At 52.4% G+C, this 21,874-nt stretch overlaps 9 protein-coding genes across 9 annotated transcripts; 4 read left to right on the top strand and 5 right to left on the bottom strand.

The window, feature by feature from the left end:
* Positions 1 to 3,179: 3,179 nt before the first annotated feature.
* Positions 3,180 to 5,326, top strand: SODALDRAFT_332232 (hypothetical protein). Its single transcript, XM_028611651.1, has 2 exons — positions 3,180 to 3,303; positions 3,384 to 5,326. The coding sequence occupies exon 2, from the start codon at positions 3,394 to 3,396 to the stop codon at positions 5,128 to 5,130; it is 1,737 nt and encodes a 578-aa protein (XP_028467879.1). The 5' UTR covers positions 3,180 to 3,303; positions 3,384 to 3,393; the 3' UTR covers positions 5,131 to 5,326.
* A 464-nt stretch (positions 5,327 to 5,790) lies between these two features.
* On the bottom strand, positions 5,791 to 7,203 carry SODALDRAFT_275332 (hypothetical protein; the record flags this gene model as incomplete). The annotated part of the gene is made up of 1 exon (XM_028607977.1): positions 5,791 to 7,203. One exon carries the CDS (start codon positions 7,201 to 7,203, stop codon positions 5,791 to 5,793), a length of 1,413 nt encoding a protein of 470 aa, XP_028467878.1.
* Positions 7,204 to 7,481: 278 nt separating this feature from the next.
* SODALDRAFT_358496 (hypothetical protein) lies at positions 7,482 to 8,114 on the bottom strand (the record flags this gene model as incomplete). Its single annotated transcript, XM_028614111.1, has 1 exon — positions 7,482 to 8,114. The coding sequence occupies one exon, from the start codon at positions 8,112 to 8,114 to the stop codon at positions 7,482 to 7,484; it is 633 nt and encodes a 210-aa protein (XP_028467877.1).
* Positions 8,115 to 8,190: 76 nt separating this feature from the next.
* On the top strand, positions 8,191 to 9,589 carry SODALDRAFT_358495 (hypothetical protein; the record flags this gene model as incomplete). Its single annotated transcript, XM_028614110.1, has 8 exons — positions 8,191 to 8,197; positions 8,277 to 8,328; positions 8,528 to 8,577; positions 8,680 to 8,921; positions 8,963 to 9,036; positions 9,116 to 9,144; positions 9,234 to 9,336; positions 9,439 to 9,589. The coding sequence occupies 8 exons, from the start codon at positions 8,191 to 8,193 to the stop codon at positions 9,587 to 9,589; spliced, it is 708 nt and encodes a 235-aa protein (XP_028467876.1).
* A 133-nt stretch (positions 9,590 to 9,722) lies between these two features.
* SODALDRAFT_332228 (hypothetical protein) lies at positions 9,723 to 10,377 on the top strand. Its single transcript, XM_028611650.1, has one exon. It carries the CDS (start codon positions 10,065 to 10,067, stop codon positions 10,257 to 10,259), a length of 195 nt encoding a protein of 64 aa, XP_028467875.1. The 5' UTR covers positions 9,723 to 10,064; the 3' UTR covers positions 10,260 to 10,377.
* Positions 10,378 to 10,657: 280 nt separating this feature from the next.
* On the bottom strand, positions 10,658 to 12,634 carry SODALDRAFT_275012 (dual specificity phosphatase; the record flags this gene model as incomplete). The annotated part of the gene is made up of 2 exons (XM_028607961.1): positions 10,658 to 12,186; positions 12,259 to 12,634. The coding sequence occupies 2 exons, from the start codon at positions 12,632 to 12,634 to the stop codon at positions 10,658 to 10,660; spliced, it is 1,905 nt and encodes a 634-aa protein (XP_028467874.1).
* A 1,354-nt stretch (positions 12,635 to 13,988) lies between these two features.
* On the top strand, positions 13,989 to 14,600 carry SODALDRAFT_350118 (transcription factor Pcc1; the record flags this gene model as incomplete). Its single annotated transcript, XM_028613459.1, has 3 exons — positions 13,989 to 14,044; positions 14,166 to 14,424; positions 14,499 to 14,600. The coding sequence occupies 3 exons, from the start codon at positions 13,989 to 13,991 to the stop codon at positions 14,529 to 14,531; spliced, it is 348 nt and encodes a 115-aa protein (XP_028467873.1). The 3' UTR covers positions 14,532 to 14,600.
* A 90-nt stretch (positions 14,601 to 14,690) lies between these two features.
* SODALDRAFT_309783 (hypothetical protein) lies at positions 14,691 to 17,630 on the bottom strand. The gene is made up of 2 exons (XM_028609115.1): positions 16,589 to 17,630; positions 14,691 to 16,524 (listed from the first exon to the last, which is right to left on the bottom strand). Exons 1-2 carry the CDS (start codon positions 17,162 to 17,164, stop codon positions 15,055 to 15,057), a joined length of 2,046 nt encoding a protein of 681 aa, XP_028467872.1. The 5' UTR covers positions 17,165 to 17,630; the 3' UTR covers positions 14,691 to 15,054.
* A 1,980-nt stretch (positions 17,631 to 19,610) lies between these two features.
* On the bottom strand, positions 19,611 to 20,064 carry SODALDRAFT_144815 (hypothetical protein). Its single transcript, XM_028606821.1, has one exon. It carries the CDS (start codon positions 19,965 to 19,967, stop codon positions 19,716 to 19,718), a length of 252 nt encoding a protein of 83 aa, XP_028467871.1. The 5' UTR covers positions 19,968 to 20,064; the 3' UTR covers positions 19,611 to 19,715.
* Between the last annotated feature and the right edge of the window lie 1,810 nt (positions 20,065 to 21,874).

Raw genomic sequence — 21,874 nt, 5'->3', positions numbered from 1 at the left:
TCCGTGGTCCGATTTAGGAAGGCTACATCGGCTAATATAATACTTCTAAACTCCTTAGGTATAATTCCGGTACTATCCTAGTATTAGGTTTACTAGGGAATTTAAGAAATCGGCTAACTTTACCTCGGGTCTTAGTCGGACTACGGTAACGGCTAGGTTAGTATTAAGCTTATCCTAAATAATAGATAAGAGCTTTCCCTAAGGTTTATCGGTAGCCTTTACGAGTTAGGTAACCCTATTAGCGAATATACGGATATTATAGCGGTTTATAATATCTTTCAGGGTATACTTTTCCCGGCGTAATTAGTACTTAGCTTCTTCGCGCGGGAGCCAGAATCGGCTCTCTAAACTATCCTTTTAGTTTTTTAGAGTAATACTCTTATTATACTATTCGTAGAGTCCCGGGTCTATAGTTATTAACTACTTAAAGGCTTTACCTAATAAATAACGGGAGATATTATAGGTAAAGGCTTCGCTATACCCGGGGCTTATCCCGGCGTACTACTCTATAGTATCCGTAAAGCGGAACACGTTAAGGAAGACTAGCTTAATGCATTCCGTGCGGATATCCTAGGTAGCGGTAAAGTATTCCGGCGGGTTAAAGTATTTAAGGTTATCCGCCTTAAAGCGAACTTAAGGTTAATACGATTACGAACCGTGTTAGAGTTCGCTAATAATAGCTAATAGGTTTAACTAGCGTATATATATTTAGTCTCCGCTTATAGGGGGCGGCTAAATAAGCGCCGGAGGAGGGGGAGGCGTTTTATCCGGTAATCCGGTACTTTAGCGGATATTCTAATAACTAGGTCCGGGAGTATTAGATACTATACTCTTAGAGTTAACCGGGTAATCGGCTAAATAGGCCTAGTTAAGGGCGTTAGACGTTTAGCATTCTATAGCGTTTAAATAGCGAATAATAATCTTAGTAGGGGATATATAGGATAAGGGCGATTAGTATAAGGAGGATTTACTTAGGGAGTATATTAATTCCTCCTCCTTAATCACGGGCTCCTTATCCGTGGCCTTTATAGTAGGACGGATAAAGAGTAAGGTAAGCTTTATTATAGTGAATAACGGTTCCCCTAGCTCTCCCGTAATCTTAAGGCGACGCCGACTACCTAGCTCTTATATCCTAAGCCCTATTATAATAAGCTAGGCGGAGCTAGGTAAAGTAAAGCTAGTATTAGCGGAGCTAGTATTAATAAGGCTAGTATTAGTAAGGCTAGTATTAGCGAGGCTTTTTCCGATATAGTCGATTAGGTTAGCCTCGGAATCTAGCTTACCCGTATAAGGAGCGGGACTAATAATAAACGGTTATATAGGTTATTTCCCCTTAATATCGCGGGGTTCTTTTATACCCGCTAGGATCTCCCTATAAATAGGTTCTCTATTAAGCTATTTTTCGAAGGCGTCCACGAAGTTATCCGGTCTTCGGATCTATTTCTTTAGGTAGGATATATTAGACACGGACTCCGATTATAAGATTCTTCCTTTTAAGGTTAGGCCGCTCGCGCCGGCTATCCCTAAGGCGTACACGGCCCTCCTAGCTATATTAAGTAAAGCTATATCTTCGGGCGTAAGGAGATTAGCGATAAGGTCCGGGAAATTATCTAAGAACTTAATAAGATTTTTTACGCTTTTAGCGTTTCACGGATAAGAATAGTTGTTAAGGAGGTTTATATCGGTTATAATAGCGGAGCTTTAGATTCTATAGCGGATTTTTCGTTTAGTAGAGTTAGTATAATCGCTAAACCTATATACGAATAGCCGGCTATAATTCTTATATACTCCACGCCTTAGTCTAGTAAAGGAGAGGCGTTTTCGCTTAGCGTGCTAACGGTTATATAGTTCTATTAGTATACTATATATCTATATAGTTATAGGATATATAGCTCGCGTTAAGCGGCGGTATATAAACCTCGCTTAAAAGCTTAGTTACTACTATTTAATATACCCTATCTAGGTATATCTTTAGCTAGCTAGTATTATCGGACCTAAGGCTTTTAGGGTTCGGAATAGCGACCTTTAGGTATAGAAAATAGGGTATAATAAAGATATCTTCTCTAAACTAAGGGGGAACCGCACTAAGGATGTATCCTTTAGCCGGTTCGGCCTAACTATAATCTATACTACTAATCCTCCGCTATATAGGCGGATAGTCCGGGTATTATCCGTTCTTTATCTATACGAATAGGGCTAGAGCTATACGTTCCCTATTCGGGCAGATAGCTCCCGCCCTATTCCTGCGGAGGCTAGGGAATGGGGCGTATTAATTTCTTTGGATTATATCTATATATATAGAGATACCTAGGAAACCCACCTAATTTCGGTAGTGGAGATATAGTGGATTATCTAATCCAGAAAGGGTTAAGAGGACCGGGAAGACCGAATAGGGGGTGGCGGAAGACCGGTACTTATCTAACCTACCTTACCTTACCCTCCCCTGTTTTTATCCTCCTCCACCGGCCGACGTTACGCAATATCGAGCGCCTTCCCTAGCCATTTCGGGCCCGTACCTTTTTATTTCGACCTTGCAAGGCTCCGGTCTCCCAAGCCTCTATGATCGGGCAACTGCATTGCCTGATTCGTCTGTCGGTCTCGGAGCTGTCACTCCCTCTCTCTGAAGGCAGAACAGGTCGGCGACTAGGACGCCTCGTTTTACTTGTTGCGTTTCGTGGGGGCCGGACAGCGAATGGCGTAAGGTAGACACGAACATGGGGTATGTGTATGGTGGGAATACTGGAGACTCGAATCTTCTGCTGTCGCGTACGAAGTAGGGACACACGCGCACTCCTTCGCCCTTCTTCTGGCCGTGACCTGACCGGTCAGTCAGTGGTTCCTGCCAGGTATCTGGGCTGCATCCCAGATTCCGGAGAAGGAACGATATATCCATAATAGACGCCCGCAGCCCCGAGGACACGTACCTCAATGTACCTAAAGTACCAGTTACCTTAGGTACCTACCTACCTGGTATAAAGTAAGGTATGTAAGGTAGCTACCTAGGTAGGCACGTTGGCAGCCACTTCAACCCAGTTGGGACATGGAGATGACAGCGGCGGTTGGGCTCTTGCGATGATCTACGGATAACTCCCTCTAGGAAATCAGATCTCAAACAGTTGGACCATTTGGAATTCTCGCCCACGACAAGAAGATTCATTGAGACTATTTCATGGACGATCGTCCTGCAACCCCAACTTCCAAGTCCAAGAACGGGCCTCCTCCCCACGCAAAGTGTTGTTGTCTCGCGCCCAGAACCACCACCCCACCTGTTTTGGAAAAAGGGCCATCCCTTAATGAGGGTAAGTAAGTCCGAGCTAACCTCGTCCCTGACTCGATCTCTCGTTTTGGTCTCTAACGTAGCATGGGGAGAATCACTTCACCTAGGTAGTCAACATGGAGCTCAGCCCACATGCCATCAACAGTGTCATCCATCCCACTGCGGCTTTTCTCACGGCCCCGACCTCGGTCACGGACTCATCTGGTACTACCGACGATGAAAGCGCCGTCTCAGTCCCATGGCAGGAGTCTCAGCTCAACCCCAAGAACCGGATCAACAGTCTCGCTCCTCTGGAGTCTCCCTTGTGGCGTATCGATGGCTGCACCTCGTTCGGCTCGCAGTTCTACGTCATACCTCTCTTTATGCGCCCCATTCCGATGAGAATTGATGTCTTCATCCCCGAGCTATCTAGACAGCCGCATTTGATACGAAATTTGCTGGAACTAGATCACGCCTTCCACACCAAGGATCGAGTTCGTCTTTCCAGGCTTGCCATCTCTATGCACATTCTGCGGAGGCTCCAGACTTGGACCAAGTCCCTGCCTGACCGAGAGCGATACTTGAACAGCCTACCCTTTGGCTCTCGCATCGTCTTCAAGAACCTATCTCTAGACGTAGACCAAATCGAAATCGCCGTCGCCCAGACGCATTCTTTGGAGGTCTATCAGTTTTCAGTCCCGCAACTCCAGGCTGCCTGGGGGCACGATATCCTTCTGCCCCCCTGCATCGACATCGCCGATGTGCGCGTTGTCGAGCAGATTCATGACAGTACCTGCCTTGTCAGCATTGATGGCAAGTTCTGGATTCTCAAGGCGCTGACGAGCTTCCCCAAATATCTCTACCACGAATTGAAGCTGCTTCTCACCATGAAACCGCATCCCAACATCGTATCGCGGCCAGCGCACCTCGTCACTAAACGAATAAGTTTCGGATCCAAGAGATCCGTGCTCGGGTTCACGCTCGAGTTTCACCGCCATGGCACTCTGCGCGACATCGTGCCTTTACTCGGGTCCAGCGGCTCCTTGATGTTATCTGAGCAGTTCAAATGGGCCACTCAGATCACCTCTGCGTTGATACACCACCGAGAGACAACAGGAACGTTCTATCCGGACCTTCGGCTCGATAACATAGTGCTTTCCGCCGAAAGGGATGCCATCATGGTGGACTTTGAGCAGCGTGGTGTCTGGTGCGAGTTTGCCGCACCCGAGGTCAACTGCATTGAGTATATCCGCATTCTGGCTACGGCGTCTGACGACGACATACCTGCAGATGTGAGGCAAAAATACGCAGACAGGATGGAACAGCTCATGCCGGGCTACGAGCCGTTGCTCGAGAGGCAGCAGTACACTAACCCGCCCGGTGGCTACAATGTCTCCTGGCTTTCCCTGAGCCCACGTGAACAGGGGGCGGCCGAGGTGTACATGCTGGCGAGGGTTCTGTGGTGCATATTCGAGGGCGTGAGCGCGCCCCAGAAGGCCACCATTTGGGTCTCGTACCGCTGGGAATCGCCCTTGCAGTTTCCCGAGTATCGTCGCACGCCGCCTCCGGTGCAGCGCCTGATCGACCAGTGCACCAAGGGCCGGCGGGCCACGCTAGATTCCAAGGTCATACGGCAGGGTAGCAGGCTCGTTCTTCGCGAGACTCCAGACCCTTCGCAGTCGTACCCGGACGCTGTGTACCGTACGGCTCGGGACTGGTGGAGAGACGAGGTTGCTTGGGCCGAGGATTACCTGGCAACTAGGGAGCGCATGAAGAAGAGTGGCGAGTGGAACGATAACCCTTATGACCGTCCTGGCTTGAGGGAGGTGCAGGAGAGATTACATAGCATAAAATCTGACATGGGTGTACCCTAGGCAGGTAGGAAGATCTTCGAGACTGGGTGCCGATAACTTCAACATGGCCAGAGGTGCCTAATATGCGGATAATCTTAGAAAATCGACCACGGTCAATTAAATTTGGCTCTCTGTTGGCTCTCGTTTCTGAGATCAGTCGATGAGGGGGAGTGACTTGTATGAACTGTCTGTCTCTCGGTTATCACGGCGGAATGTAAATGGTGTCGTACAGTTGGAACTGCAAATTCAATGTCGTGACAGAAATCAATACTATTTGTGGGTGACACTCTATGGTCCAAGTGCTGACGGAGCTTCCTTGCCTGCGTTGGTGGTGAGGCACGTAGGTCGCAACAAACTCAAGGAGAGATCAGGATCGCCCAACGATAAAAATCTAGTGAGAGGGAATCGCAGCGATGGTGCAACATCGTGAGTGGACCAGCCTTCACCCCCACGATGATCGTCTATAGAGCAAGCAGAGACATGACGCATGAGGACAGGTAAATGAGACGTTAAGGCCGGTGTAAGAACCAAGACTTAAGAAGGAGAGAAAAAGTGTGGTAGAGGGAAACACGAGGAAGACGACATCGCGTCCTTCCCCAGCCCAAACGAAGAAAGAAAAAGAATGGTGTTCTGCCTCGTGGGAAACCTCGAGGTCAAAATTTTGCGGAGGAAGGCTCAGGATCACTTCACCCGCTTCGACCCTCTGTCGTGCGAACCCTGGCCGCCGTGAGGTCCTTGCCTTTTGGAAGCGCCGATGCCGTCACCACCGCTGACGCCACTTGCCGGCTTCTTCAAACTCGCGAGTAACCTCTCAAGCTTCTCAGCATACGCAGCGGGGGCGCCATGGACACCGATCGCCTCCGCGATGACCTCAAGCTCGTGCAGGAATGGAGCAGCGGCATCAGGCAGCAGGAGCAAAACGCCGACCACGAAGTCTCCGCCCCGGGCATCGCCTACGAGACGCGCGTAGAGGTTCCTCTCGGCCAGAGGCCCCGTCGCCGGGTACGAGTCGCGGTTGCGGTCGACGGCGGAGGCGAGGATGCGGACGAGAGCGCGTGCGGCGGAAGTGCGCTCCCAGGGGGCAAGCGGGGCGTCGCGCCACATGATCTTGGACTTGATGCGAGAGACGACGGCGAGGATGCGGCGCGCCGCCCAGGGGACGTCACATGGTCTCCCGGCCGCCGAGGAGGACGGACGGGCAGAAGAAGACGACGAAGATGACGACTCGGTCTGGGAGGCAGAGTGATGGTCAAGGTGGCGGAGGACACACTGGACGCGCTGTTCGAGTTTGCGGAAGGGATCCCTGGCGGGGTCGGATGAGCGGGCGAGAGATAGGAAGTAGTGGAAGAAATCGTTATTGTCGAGGAGCATACGGAAAACGGTGCACTCGAGGTCTCGTCGCTTGATCAGGTTCGTCCCCGGAGTGGGATGATCAAATATATCCGGGCGGTACTCCTCTGGGGGGACTGCAGCGACGGAGGCGAGGAGTTCACGGGCCTCCTGGACCCGGCAAGGGTTGGGTGCATCCGCATCGTCATCATCGGAACGCGGGCGGACAAGGTCACAATGGAGGCCATCGGCGAGGAGATCGAGATGCAAGTCGGTGATGCTGGTGTAGGGGTCTCCGACTTCTTGTGGGTAGCCGGCCGGCGTCATGGTGAGGGTGGAACCGGAATGTTCTTCGCCGAGAGACTGGTTGACGACCTGATCGAGAAGCCATAGGAGATGCTTGCACGGATTTCCACCTTGTTGCGCACAGGAGCACTTGGGATTCGGGAAATTGCTTTCGGGGGAGCCGATGCGAATGCTGCGCGGAACCAGTTCGGTCATTTGAAAAGCATAAACATCGTCCCGAAAGCGACAATACTGCAGGGTCAGTCTGGGAGGGTCCCTGAAGGCTTCCCTGACGCTCCCCTGCAGGTCCGCAGGCAGGTCTTCGATGTTGTAACATAGTTTGGTCGGCGACTTCACAACGGCAGGGGCGTGTTCTTCGGTTGTAGAGCTGTCGGAGTCGCTCTCCGGATCGGAGCTCGACTCGGCAGCTCGGATGCCGTGAGACGACCACGGCGACTGTGATGTCGTTGTCGAGGCCATGCTCTCTAAGGAAAGCTCACTGAATTTGGAGACAGGAGCGGACATGGGGAGTTTCGAGATGGGCAGAGTTGAAGTGGCGAGGTAAGGAGGAAAGGGAACCGGTGGGTGGGAAGAGAGAGACCGGAGTGAAGAGGGAGGCAGGAGACGATCCAACAGAAGAATTGTTTTATGGTGAGTGAGTCTTTCTAACAGGACACGGATTTTTCATGTTAGTGCTTGATACTCTTTCTTATATATCTCCAGTGGATGGTCTGGCGATGAGCCAGCCATGTCCAAGGTCAAGGCCCCATGAGGAGACCCATCCCGTTGGCGGTTTTCTTCAGTGTTGGTGCAAAACCCAGTGGAGACATGAGATCAGTAGGTAGAAGCAAAATCGATTGTTCGAGCTTGGAACAAGACAACAAAGCCGACGCAGTCTGTGGAGTCAATCCTGGGTTGCTGGTAACGACAACGGCGTCTGCTAGGTTAGGCATGACGGGAGAACAGAGTGAGAGGACTACCCCGGTCTCCCACGACCGGCTGATGGTCGACGGTAGACGTCTAGGAGATGAGGACTCGGTAGAAGCAGGTGCTACATCAAAATCGGGTGTCGTAGGTGAGGAGGCTATACCGTGGACTCGGAGGCTGTGCGGTCCCGGTAGTTTGGAACACTGAAGCCTGGAGAGACAGGGGCCGGAAGCACGACAACTGGGGCACTGCCGAAAATCAACGTGGGAAGAGAAGACAAGCGGGACGGGACAAGATAATTGCATCATATTCGTCGGATACGTCCAAGGTAATTCGAAATGGATAGGCCTTCTAGAAAGGCATTGATCGGTGGGGGTATGGGTTCTGAAAGAACGGGGAACGGGGAACGGGTACAGAGGACGCAGGCATGAAAGCATGCTATGGCAAGGTATGATGAGGGCCATTGAGATGGGATATCACGTCGTGATTCTGGTAGTGATGTTTGTCGGATACCCAACTGATCTCTTGGTTTGCTAAGGTATGGGAAGTGAAGTCGGATGAGGGATGAGTTCAGGGGTGCTCCAGTTGTCCAGCGGGGGTAATTACCTTACGGACCCATCGCACAGCCCTCCGATTCATGGAGCGGAAGTGGGGCGATGAGCGTCAGAATGTAGGCACGTGACCACGGCTTCCGCTTCGGTACTCACTAAGGTACCCGTACGTTGTAGGCTGTACAGCTCCGTACCCAATGAGATGTGAAGCCATGGACCCATCACGGGTCTCTTCATCTGCGACCAAGCGACCACTTTTCGAGACCATCTCTTCCTCTTCTCTCCTTTTTTTCCTTGACCTTTTTGTTGCCATATTCACTTCACAGCCATGATGCGGCCCGTTCAGCGGCCAAAGTCATTCCTGAGGCCAATTTCCGTCCGATTTCGATGCCTACTTCCTACCTAAACTAATAATCGATCATCGGGCATCGGTCATCGGTCATCCTTTCTTTGGCGTCCCGTCCATCCATCCATCCAGGCTTCATCGAACTCGCTGCATTCCGGTTGCCGACCAACTTCCCAACTTCCCTCACCGGGACTGAATCGACTGGCCATCTTGACCTGATTCCTCTCCCAGTCCCAGTGGATCGTGTATGGTGTCAACGATGCGAGTACCAACGGAAAAAGCGCCATGCCGCGACTTGCGTCCTCGTCTTCGATCCACCCACTATGCTGCGGTCACATTCCACGAGCTTCACCCATAGTCCATTCTTCCAACTTGTCTACCTACGTAGCTAGACCTTTTCTGCGTCATTGCAAAGATGAGCACGCAGGCCTCACTCCTGGATCCCGCATGTTGTTGGACAACTACTGACTGCGAGGGGAAAATGTGGCAGTGACACTACCTCATCCTGTCGTACACCTGCCGGCTCCTTGCTTGCTACCTCGATTCGCATGTGCTTCACCACTTGCAGGCGCACACACTCCATGATCTCAACTCGACGTTCCCATACGTATGTATCCGTAATTACCCTGGAAGACCGATTGACTATCTTCCTTTACATTTCCCCAAGTGGGTGGCCTCCCAAACAGCTAAGAAACTCCTGCCGCGATCTATCTCCCTCTCTCTCCCTCTCTTCCGTTTCTCGCAATTCCTCCCGTTCTCGCTTTCTTCTCCTTCATCATCTACACCAAGGTATGTGTGCGAATCGATGAGTTATGGACAAACAACTACGGCCAACGTAGTACCATGCCCGTCTTACTCAATCCATCTACCACACCCGTCACATGTTGTTAGTCTGACAGATGATAATGGCATGGATAGACCAGGCCAACCCAACTCGACCCGGGCCCTGTCATTCGGTCGAACATACCAAAGGGTGGTCAGGAGTGTACTATTCAGTCAGTTAAATGCCGGCGATGACAAGCAGCCCGTGCGTCCACAATAGCATTCAAATACGACCCAGACTCTGAATTCAGGCCTTCCCCATGGTTAGGCCGGCCGCCTCGGTTGGTTGGTGGAACAGGTGGAACACAAACTCGTCTTTGCGTTTAGCAATGGCCGCAAGTAAACGGGGGACGAGAAGGAGGAGCTTCCAGTGAGCTGCTTCACCTGGTTCTCCGATGATGTGTTGTTGTCTGCCTAGGTATGTAGGGTGAGTGAACTCCCATCCGGATTCAAGATTACATCGAAATCTGCACTCGGTTCTCAACTGGGAAGCCGGTGTACGTACGTGCCAACGTTCTCATCATGGCAGTCTCAGAGTCACAGAGAGGAGCACACAGGTTATAAGAGCGACGTTGGATCAAATACAACCAGTAATACATCTAGCAATGAGAAAGGACAATACACCGATGCTCTGAAGTGCCCATGCCCTGCTGAATCCCCCCAACGCCCGAATCAAAAGAAAATACCAAACAAGAATGCAGTCAAAACCAACCACCTCCACCCTGAACCTGCTGTTGCATCGTGAGAAAAGGCGAAGGGTCAAGGGTCAGCCCACGTTGTCTCCTTCCCGCAAACGAGAAAACCCAGTTGTCAGTGTGGCCTCGGGATACCAGAGTAAACCAAAAAGAGCCTATCCAGTGGGTTCGTATAGAAGAAAATGTTCTCAGTGAATGCGAATTCCAAAGGCCACCAACCGGACTGTTCGCCGTCCATATAGGAAGAATGGTCCAAAGCAGACCCCCGACCCCTTTCTGCAACGATTAAGGTCCTTGTCCCCCCCCCCCCCCCCCAACGCCAACGCAAACAGAAAGCCATTATTATGGACAAGCCGTTGTGTGTGTCGTGATCATCATAATCGTAACGCTCAACGAGGAATTAGACACGCCAGTGAAACGCCTCGGACAAGCCTCAGCGGGTATTTGTCCGTTTTTTTTTTTTGTGTTCGCCAACTCGTACGCACCCACCATGACAACGTGGGTGGATTGAGACGAGACATTCAAGAGCAGTCATCGCTGCTACTCTTTCCAACGAGCTAGGACCATTTGTACGCTCGTCTTCCAGGGCTTCCCTACAAGCCGTTGGAGACCTTACGTGCCGTGGCCGAAGGGGTCGCGTTGCTGACACTGCCGACGCGTCCGCTCGTCTTCCGCACGCCGTCCTTGGAGCGTAGAGGTGACTCGGCCCCCCGCTTGCTACCCCGGACTTTGGCGAGGACGCCCGAGGCGCTACTGGCACGCTCGCGGTCGATGATGCTCTTCGTCCGGGCCGGGCTGGTGATGTTTTCCGCGTCATGAGAAGCGTCGTCTTCGATGTACCTGTGGTAGACGGTGGTGGAGGTCTGACTATACGATCGCTTCTGTTCTGCGTAATACCCAGACTCGGATCCCTTCCCTTGTGCCCGAGACTTCACATGAAACTCCTCGTCGGACTCGGTCATTCCTGACTGCTGGTGAACACTGACAACATCGGCGTCTTCGTGCACAATAGTCTCCTCCTCCACCGTGCTGTACGAGGTGGCCCGCTGGTAGGGATGATGGCGGTCTGCGCGGTTGGTCTTGCGGGGTTGGCCAGGCGTGGGAGCCGGGAGATAGTCTTCCTGAACGCCAACGTTATTGCGCTCATCGTGGACTTCGCTCAGCGGGGACCGATTGGAAGCACTGCGACGGGCCGGGGTGGACGTCTGCCCATTCCGGAGAGACGTCTTCGACATGGCGCGGACCGGCGTACTAGGGGCGGGGGCGGCAGCAGCAGCCGCGGCCATCTCCTTCCTGAGCTTGCGCTCGACGCGCTCCTCTACCCACCATTCCCGGAAAGTGCCCTGGTTCATGTGCAGCCAGTGTTGCTGCGGTCCTACGACCATGCCCGGTCGCATGAAACGCATAAAGGCGATGACCTCGTCCGCTGTGAAGCCGTGGCGGTAGATCAGATAAGCGCCGATCAGACATCCCGTTCTACCCAGGCCGGCCTTGCAGTGAACGGCGATGGACTTCTTCTTGACCACAATGGTCTCGTGGGCCAGCCTGATGAACTTCCGAACGGTGTGCATGGTCGGGCAGGTGCCGTCATCAAAGATCATGTCCAGGTGCTGGATCCCCAACGCCTCGAAGAATGAAGGCGAGTAGAGGGGAGAGTTCAAGCGGACAACCAGGCCAATGTCCCTCTCCGAGAAGTGCTTGAGGACGTTCTTGAACGGGGTAGGAAGACCAGGGTGGGCTTCGACCTCGGCAACCGTCTTGGGGAGCGCATCCCATTCCGGGGTTCCCTCGGGGATTTTCGTCGTGGGAGAGTAATCCGGCGAGGCGAAAGCCAGAAAGTTTGGCGAGATCCAGTTGAAGTCACCGCTGTCCACCCTCTCAAACTTTTCATACTCGTCGAGATCGAAATTGTCCAGAGCGCAGCACCCCTCAGCCTTGGCCTTGAACACGCCGTAGACAACATCCTGAACGGTGAGGGTGTAATCGGCCTGGCTGTAGCCGGCGTCGCGGAAGGGCATCAGGGGCGGGTCGACCTGCGCCATGGGGGCCAGGGCGAGATGTGGGGGCCATCCTTGAATTAAGACCATATAGCAGGCGAGAATACACGCAGCGTTGGCACGGCCTAGACAAGTAAAAGTTCCTCTGTTAGTTTCATGTCTTGCCAGATACGCACGGCCGCTCTTTTCTCACGTACTCCTTGGGTCTGCACGGCTCCAGAAGACAATAGGTCGGTCTTTGTTCTCTTCGGCGCCGAGAACGTCATGGAAATACAAGGCGAAGCGGTAGAGGTGGCCAACGTGGAGAGGACCAAAGTCGTGGTGAAAGGCATTGTACAAAAGCATGTCATCGACGGTGAAGTAGTAGGGCTGCTGCTTTGGGGCTGCGGCTTTCGGGCCATGGGCGGCCCGTTGAGATCGCTTCCTCGGGGATTGTATGGTCTCGGGGTAAGGGAAGACGGTATCGGCTGTCGGAGGATGAACATATGCGGCGAGATAGAGCCTGTCTGTAGAGTATGTTAGGACGGAGATCGGACAGTGGATATAGAAGTAGGACGGGAAGAATGAGATCATGGAGTCCTCATGGTTGCTATGGAAAAACATGTTGCTTTACTGATAGGAAAATGAGATCAATTCTCCAAAAAGAACAGCACACAAAAAGAAGACGAAGGGGAAAAAACATGGGCGTAGATTCTCTCCGGAGCCCAACTTTGGCCTGGAAACAGGAAGAAAAACGTAGAAAGAGAGGAGAAAGCCATACTTGGAATATACTCAACGATCTGACCCATGTTCTGGGGAGAGCTTCTGGAAGAAGGGGCCATTTGTTCGGTGCTTGCTGCGTTTAATCGGATGCTGGTTCAACTTGCAGTCGTAGTGAGCGTACAGCTACCCGCGGCTAGGTGCAAGTGGCAGTCTCGACTTGCGGTGACGGACGCAACGGCCGAGTTCAGGGAAGGACGAAAGGAACGCCGCAGGACCCAACGCAGGACGGTGTGGGAAGGGGGCGAGCTCAACGAGGAAGCTTTTACTCGGAAGGGGTATAATATCGAATCGCAGCAATGCAGCGGGATAAGCCAATGTGTTAAGGATGACAACAGAGAGCCTATTTTTGCATTTGCCGGGAAACCTCGAGTCTCGCCTCAACGTCAAGAGGAACGGGCAGATGCGCACGAAGAAAGAAGCGGGCAAATGGGAAGACTGGTCAACGCCGAGGGGGAAATGCTGGACGTAAAGGCTAAAGGTGAAGATGAAGGGAAGGAGGATGGGAAAATGAAGCTATTGCGAAATGCTGCAGCCGTGGTCCAAAAGTGGTGTTTTTGTATGAGCACTTGGTCGGATGTTACTGTTGTTGTGAATTTGAAAATACAGGTACATGGTCTCCTGTGAGACGGGATTCATCCTGGAATCCCCTGTCCGCAAAACAGAGTGAGCCAATCGTGTGTCTTGGATGTCCAGTTGTCCTAGCAACCCGTACATGACACATCAGGTCCCTGGCCACTCCAGGAGGCATGTGGGGCATATCTCGTTTCAGTGACAGTTACTGCGTATTTGTATCAAAACAGAACTAAGCCACGTATAATTACGTGTGCACGCACCTCGTACTCCGTAGTTTCGCCGCGCCACATGTATGATACGCCACATTTTCAACGGTCTTATCGTTTCTAGTCGTGCTTATCGTTTGAACCCCACCCAACCGTCTGGCTTTGAGGGACCTCTGGTCATGGCGGGGCACGACAAGTTTTTTTTTTTTTTTTTTTTTTTTTGCCCCCGACAACAGCTTGAAGAATACCATCACAGTATCCGTGACATCGGTCTTCCTCCTTCCCTCACTCGTATTAATGATATTCTTCTTCTTCGCTTCCATCATCTGACATTGGCATTTCGTTCCATACCTTGTAAACGCAGCGAGAGAAGCAAAACGCACGTCATGACTGCCGAGACTCAAAATCCGAGCCAGGAAGATACGGAATTTCCCTGCTCCATGTACGTAAAGAGCCCATCCCTAAGCAGTAGAGGAAGAGGCCAATAACACTCGATGACATTGCTGTTTCGCTTTCCGACCTGGCTGACCTACAATGCTTTCTTTTCTTGTCCTCCTTTTCAGTGACATCGAAATCCCCTTCCACACCGAACGTCTCGCCGACGTAGCCCACAGGACACTCTCCGTCGACAAGGAGCTTTCCTCTCTTGTCAGGAGATCTTTCTCTCTCAGAAACCAGCCGCAAGAAGGGTCCCATGCCGCCGCCACCGTTCTGCACGTCCGGTACAAAGCAACGACGAATCGCATGCTACGAGTGGCTGTAAATGCCTTCATGGAGAGCTTGTACCTTGTCATCGAGGTGATGGAACATCTGGATGTTGACGTATTACAACAAAGGCAGCAGCAAGCGAACGGAATAGCGGAAGAGGGAATAACTGTCTAGTACATACAGTGCAGCCCGGCAAGAAGCAGGCGGCGAAGCAGGCTTAGGCGGTGGTAATAATGGGGTCGTCGCGAATCGTTGAAGTATCCGAGGCCACTGGAGTTCTGGGCAACACATCTGAAAAAATCGACTCGATACCCTATTCATTATACGAAGGTTCTGAACGCCTACGATGCCATTTGGCCTGGCATCCAAGTGCGATGCAAAGGCCCAGATTCCGTTTTATATAAACCTATACACCTACGTATATATATATATATATATATATATGTAGGGCACCTTCAGTCTCAGACACGTCTATAACCCGCCCCAGAGATACACGATTGAATGAACAAAACGACATTAAACGCTCAGGCGAACCGCCATCACATAACCGCCCGCCATCACCAAACTCCTCGCTCTTTTATATCACATGCTGTCGCAGCCAGTACCCGGCAAACAAGAAACCAGCCATCTCCCCTACCCCCCAGTGCCTGTATCATGAATCTAACCACTCGAGGAATGCGCCATCGAGCCAGTACTACAAAGACAACCCCGCAGGCGCACCATGCGCAGTGCGACTCCGTCTTGTCACGATACCGACCCCTTTTCTTTCTCCTCCAGCTTTTTCTCCGCCTTCTCTGCACGTGCTGTCGCCTCCGCCACCTCTTGCCTGAGCTGCTTGATGTACTCGATAGCCATCTCCACCGTGCTGGCCTTACTGTTGGGCACGCAGCCCGGTTTCCCTCCGTCCTTCTCACACTCGCTGCTCTTTAACTCCGTCGTGGCCGACTTGGGCAGCAACGCAGCGATTTCCTGCAATGCCGAATTGATGCGGTTTCTCCGGCCCTGTTCCGCGATTTTATGCGACGTCCGCTTCGACGTCAAGTTGGTGGAGAGCTCCATGGGGTACGTCACCCCGGGTACGGTGTTCCCCTCGAGGATGTTCTGATAATTGGATTTCGTTGCCAGCAGGCGCGAAGCCGAGTCTTCGGCCGTCAATCCCGGCGTCCCCGGCAGCAACGGCTTGATGTGGGGCGATATGCGCGGCCGGAGCGCGGGCGAAACGTGCGAGGAGCTGATGCTTCCCCTTTTCTTGCTGTTCCGGGGTGCCAGCTGGGGTGTTTTCCTCGGGGCGGGCCCGCTGGAGCCGGGCGCGATAATCGGGCTTTGGTTCGCTGACGCGGTTGTCCGAGGCTTGGCGAAAACGGGGGACGGCAGTGGCTGGAAGGCGGATACCCGGGCGGAGTTGGGTTCTGACGGGCATTGCACCGGCGTCCGATTCGTGTCGAGCGGGCTCAGCCGCATCTTCGCAAAATTGGCTGATTCGGGAAGTTCGAGATTCTCAATGTGCTCCGGCGCACCGCCTTCCTGTGCGCTGGAAGAAGTTGCGCCGCCATTGGCACTAGATGACGGCAATTTCATGAGCGACGCCGGTGTGGCGGGCGACGGCTTGCCCTGGATACCGGGGGGCAAAGCTGAGGGTGGAGCCGCCGCCGTCGCTAGCAATTTTACAAGCCTAGACTGAGGTGTGGGAGGAGGAGGCGGTGGCATTTCGGATAGGGCCGGCATGTCAGACAGGGTCTCGGGTGACACCGACGCGTTCTCGCTCTCTTCGCTGCTCATGGGCGCCGGAAGGAAGCTCGGTGGAAGTACCTGGTCCATCCCGTCCTCGGCCGATTCCTGGAGGTCGCTGAGAACCTGGGAGACCATCTGGGGAGTAGGCACCATTTTCTTCTTTTGAGGTTTTGAGATGGGCGATTGCCGCACGCTCGCCTTGCCTTTGGCTCGTGATGCGTTGTTCTTTCTAGCCTTTTTAGAGAGGTCCACTCCTGAAGCAGCGGCGGCGGGCGCACAATTCTCCAGATCCATCTCGCCGGGTGAGTTACGAGTGGAAATTGAGTTCCGTTGGTCATAGGGCGAGCTGGACTCGCTCTGAGCGTGGAGGGCAGGCGACGTAAGAGGGCTGAAGTAGGCGCCTGACAAGCCAAAATTGGCGTCCATCTGGAAATGGGGGTCTAGGGGCGTCACCGCAGGAGAGACGAGAGGGGTGAAGGCCATCTGGAGCAGGTCAATTAGCACGGGCGGCCCGGAAGCGGGGGAAAGATAGAAGTCGAGATCACACATCTTGCTGTTCCTTCATGTGTTGATAGCGAGTGTCAAACATGTTCTGTTGGTGTTGGTCGTGAGGGTAGAAATGGTTGCCATTGGAAGGCATCTCGAGGCTTTGCGGGGTCGGGGGCACTTGAGCCGAGGTCTGACTGGCATAGTAGGCGGCCTGCTGCTGAGCTTGTTGCTCCTGCATCTGGCGCTGCTGCTGCTGAAGAAATTGTATCTGCGCATCGATTTGGGAAATGGGGTCGTTGGGGGTCGGCGGATGGTGCATCATGTGTGCCGGGATAGAAGGGTGCGAAGCGGCGGAGCTCATGGCGATGAGCTGGGACTGAGCGGTTGTGTTATCGGACGCCGTCATCACCATGGTGGTAGCATCGGTGCTCCCTCTCATGGGGGTGTCGAGCTGATCGCGGGGATTTTGAGACATGATGGACGAGCCATGCCCGGGCTGGAAGTCCTGAAAGTCGAATTGAAGCGACCCATCGAGGCCGCCCGTGTCTCCCATATCGAGGAATTGCGGAAAGTCGTCATCATGGGATGGCGGCAGAGACTGGTCCTGGGTATTCCAGACGGTGGATTCCATCATGGCGACGGATTCCAGTGCAGGCCGTCTGGCCTGGACGTGCTCTCGTTGTTATGTTTTGCCTTCGGCGATTGCCGGGTGATTTCGTTCACAGGGGCTGTGATGGCGAAGACCTCGGGAGGACGATGTACTGTTGAGCCAAAATCCAGTTGCTGCCGAGATAGTCGGTGTGAAAAGCGAGCAGATGACGGCGATTGACGGAATTAAAGGCTCACGGCCGTTGGAAAACAGTCTAGAGAGGAATTTTCAACCCCCACTGCTTTCTCTCCGGGCGGGGTTCGGTCGGTCAGGGGACTAATAATTCGGGTGGAACTTTGGTGGGTTGGACTGGTTTATGTAAATCAACTTCGTGGCGCATAATGGTGCGGTTGGTGACTGTCACGGGCGGAGGAAAAGACGACGGAGTACTTTCGCACAGCGCTTGTCTGTTTTAGCTGTTGCTCCAGGTAGCCAACCCACTGCGGGAGCTTCAACCGTCTGGCCAAAGAAGGGCAACAGGAGCACGGGGTCGCATCGAGACGCTCAAAGCTTAAGGTAGGTACACCTAGTAATTACTCGCAGATGGCATGGATAGCACGGACCCCAGGATTGAACTGTACGCACGGAGTACGAAAAAGCGAACGGAAAATTCATGTTACCTAAGGTAATTATAAAATAAAGTACCTTAGGTAAGGTAAGGTAGGTACCTACCTAGGTACAACGTAGATGCGTGGGGTGAGTGGGCTTACGAGAGTGTACCTTATACAACGTACTTTGCACGGGCCTCGAACGCCCTAAAATACCAAGGAAAAGTGACCTCAGGTACATAAGTACGTACAACTGCCTCAAGTACCTTATCTAAGGTATGGTGCCTTACATTATATGATCTTAGTGGACGGAGTAATTACACTGTGGGATCGATGCCTTCGCCGGTTTAGGTACGGTACCTAAGGTAGGTAATAAAAGGTGGGCAGACTAAGGTAAGGTATCTTATTATGAGCTACGGAGTATTCGTACTTCCTCGGTTCCCAGGTTACAACGTCCTCGTGTACAGAGTACAGAACGCATAGTACCTCATTCTGCCCGAGTTGTACGTGTAATAAACGCCCATCAAAGAGCCTTCGCTTAGTAGGTACTTTGTACAGTCTTCCAGGGCGGCTTATGCTCAGTTTATACCCCACCATCGTTGTTACAGTGCCGACTGGACTGTCCATATCCCGTACCATAAGGTACTTTCTTCCACGGTCTCCCTCCACTGTCACGGTAGGTACTTCGTAGTTGCGTCGTCAACTCATCATCGTAGAGGCGAGTATGCGTTTTGTTACACCTAAGGTAGGTCTGGCGCCTTGTTGGTATTTACTTGGCTCCCACGATTAGCGGCAACGACAGTCTCCAAACAAAGCTTCCTGGTCAACGGTTGGTTTCCCTCCTGTCTCTCGCTTTCATCGTCCCACTTCTATCATCTTGAGCAGACGGGTGCTCCCGTTAGCTTGAGGAAGAACAAAGACACGGACATAGTGTCAGTGCCTCCCGAATATCGATGGCATCTTCGATCTCGGGAGGGGTCAACCGCTCAATGGCTTCTAGTAATGGGGCTGGTCCTAGTAGGTCGATCACTTGGACCACCACCCACAGGAAGCTGCAGAGTCTCCCCCTTGATGTGATTATTGCTAATTGGGGCAAGAGAGCGGCTCGGGTTCCCCTTCCCCGGCCATTCTGGTCGTTTCTAGCTCCCTGGAGTGCGTCTGTCGAAATCTGGCTCCCCAGGCAAGAAGCACTGGGGCAGAAGATCGAATTCTCCGCGACGACGGCAGCGTGGCGACTCGGGCTGCACATCATGTCACATCGGCCAAGGGCATGCCGTGTCAAACCTGCCGGGTACCCGCCGTGTCCTTCGCTGCAGCTTCTAGAAGTTCTTGGTCCCGGCAAACACCCTGGCATCGGCTCGCTCGATCAGGTGGTTGGCCATAGTACACTGCATATCAACCTGCAGATAATATCGAGAGCATCCATGTGACGGGTTGACATCCTGGTCGTCAGATGTTTCCATCACCTCACTCTCTACGACCAGATCGTGAGAGATGTTTCTTCTTGCGTGTGATATAACAATAGCAGGCAGCCTTTGTTGATAGGCACATGAAGCCCAAGGTCTTTCTCAACCATCTCTTAACGAGGAATACAAAGTACATACGAGGCGAAAACATCTCGGAGGTTTAGGGACGTGATTGATTCCCAGAGCCCTCGACAGCTCCACCTCGCCACCCATTTCCCTCCGAGCTTGCGCATACATGGAAAGCACCGAAATCGGACAGAATAGGAAGGCGGCCTACTCTTCAGGTTTGGGAAACCAACAGAAGCTGTCATCCCGCGAGGGGCACCTGCAGGAGATTCAATTCGGAGTGCATTTGCTGCATGACCACCGTCTTGGCCACGGTTAGGTCCCAACGCTGATCACGGGTTCATCTTCTTTTTTTTCCCGGGTGAATTCGGAACCCTCGATGCAATCGGATCCGAGCTGGGGCCGGCAGGTTGCTGGACACCACATGAGGTTTGTCAGTGAGGCTAAGGGAAGATTTCAATTCCCGCAAGAAACGAAACTAGCCTTGCCTAGGTGCCCAGAAAAGGGGCCAGCCTTGGCCTCCTGTGTCAGCCGACGTGCATCCTTGCCTTCATCTTCCCTCCTCTCGCCAGGGCGACATCGGGCGATCCCGTTATGGCGGCACTTGGTTCGTTTTGTTTCCAAGTGAGGCAGGGCCTGTCTTCTTGCCGGCCGTCCTGCAGTCTTGGGGCAACACAGCCACAACGGGGCTAGTTTCGTGAGATTCATCTCGATCAGACCGTAAGAAGGGGAGATATTGAAAAGCTGGACATGGTGAAGTACCCCATGGAGGTTATGGGCGGCGAACCTCGATTTGGCTATGTGAAGAAGTACTTTGTATGCCTACGGAGGTTGCGTGTGAGATAACTTCACTGGTCAAGGTGATTGGAGGCCCCATGAGGCCCATGACATGAGTACCCATTCACAAAACGACAAGCCCTAATCCGAGGGCCCTGACGATCTCGATAATTTCCAATATGCATGTGATCGAGGGGGGTAACAAGGGCAATTAATCGTATAGACTTCTTAGGTGGTGTTGCGTGAAGGTGGTTAGAGCTGTATCATGTTAAAGTACAAGTACAGGTACGTTGTAAATAGGTCGGAAGTGTACGAAGTACACGTACAGTAGATCGGACCAAGTGGACCGGGTCACTGGAGAGACGGTAGGGCGGAGACCGGCAGGGGCTGCTGGGTGGGGTGGGGGCCGGACCCTCCTGCTTCGACGCGTCGTCGCCGTTCGCTGCACCACGTGCTAAATCCGTGGACATCTGCAAGGGTCCCGACGTCACGGACATGTCCGCTAGCAGCACTGGGCTCGCTGGTACCCAAAGGCATGGGCAGCCGGGTAAAAGTACGAATAACATATGCGTGGGTATCTCGGGAACCGAATATGACGCATCCGACGACGCATCCCGCGGCCCCTTTACCTTACCCTAGTGTTGCTCACTGTAAGTGGATGGGTATTGTGTGCGTACTGTGGGCGCGCCCGGAAATAGTGGTTGCAGATAAACTGATGTTGAACTCGGAGGCTGAGCTGAGGGTAGGTGTGGGTCCGAGTGGGGCGAAAAGTTGAGCTGAGGGTTGCTGTGGGGCTATGTACTAAGGTCATGTGACTAGATATCTTAGGTAACCACCCGTATAATAGGTAGGCAAGGGTTACTATAGGGCTATATATTAAGGTCACGTGACTAAGTATCTTAGGTAACTACCCTTATAATATCTATAGGTAGGTAAGGGTTATTATAAGGCTCTTTATTAAGGTCACGTGACTATATATCTTAGGTAATACCCTTATAATAAGTAGGTAATATTTATTATAAGGCTATTTATTAAGGTTATATAACTAAATAAATTAAGTAACTACTCTTATACTTAGTAAAAGACTTTATAATAATATAATAACCCTTAGTAGAAATAATCCTTATAATACCTTAAGGTATTTAACGCGATCGCGAAATAGTTCGACCAATTAATTAAAGGCGTAAAGCCCCGTACCTACCCTCACCTCAACTTTTTTATCAGCCACGCCCCACATCTACCCTCAGCCCAGCCACCGAGTTCAACATCAGTTTACATGTAACCTCCGGAAATACGCATCAATCCAACCTGAAATAGGAGGCTCTTGACCACGTCTTCAGTTTTCCATCTGCGTTGGGGTACTGGAAATGTACCGAAGTCAAGAACTGACGAAAGATGTAGGGTTCTATTTGGTGGCCAGAAGAAACGGGGGTTCGTTGAAGCACAATTCCTACCTATTACTGCCTCCCTCCTTTAAGCTAAGATTTGCCCCTGAGTATGTTCCGAATGAAAGGCCTCCCCTACACCTCATCGGTGTTCCGGCATCGTGTTGACAACCACACTTTTCGCCAGAGATGGGTCCTCTTCGAATACCATATCCATTGCCTCCCTGCAAACCGTAACACCCCACTCACGAGCCAAGCTTTCAGCAAGTCCATCCAGCCTTATTACCTCATGCTCATCATCAAGCTGCTTGTATAAGTTGCAGAATCGACGCACTGCGGAAGTCCGTTGACTATCGTCGACTCTGTCCCAGTTTCTGCTCTCAAAGAAAGCAACCACCGTTCGTAATTCCTGCTCCAAGGTAGTCGTACGTGAGCCTGCTGTCTGACGAAAAG

The sequence above is a fragment of the Sodiomyces alkalinus genome, assembly GCF_003711515.1.
Source record: "Sodiomyces alkalinus F11 unplaced genomic scaffold SODALscaffold_3, whole genome shotgun sequence".
NCBI classification, from domain to species: Eukaryota; Fungi; Ascomycota; class Sordariomycetes; order Glomerellales; family Plectosphaerellaceae; genus Sodiomyces; species Sodiomyces alkalinus.
This window is presented reverse-complemented; position numbering and strand designations above follow the sequence as displayed.

Bases quoted from the DNA above. Each gene is read 5' to 3' on its own strand.
- SODALDRAFT_332232 (XM_028611651.1), top strand. From the start codon at position 3,394: ATGGAGCTCAGCCCACATGCCATCAACAGTGTCATCCATCCCACTGCG.
- SODALDRAFT_332228 (XM_028611650.1), top strand. From the start codon at position 10,065: ATGCAGTCAAAACCAACCACCTCCACCCTGAACCTGCTGTTGCATCGT.
- SODALDRAFT_309783 (XM_028609115.1), bottom strand. From the start codon at position 17,164: ATGATGGAATCCACCGTCTGGAATACCCAGGACCAGTCTCTGCCGCCA. The intron at 16,525-16,588 runs GTGTGATCTCGA...GACCTGCTCCAG, and splicing joins ACATGAAGGAACAGCAAGAT to ATGGCCTTCACCCCTCTCGT.
- SODALDRAFT_144815 (XM_028606821.1), bottom strand. From the start codon at position 19,967: ATGAATCTCACGAAACTAGCCCCGTTGTGGCTGTGTTGCCCCAAGACT.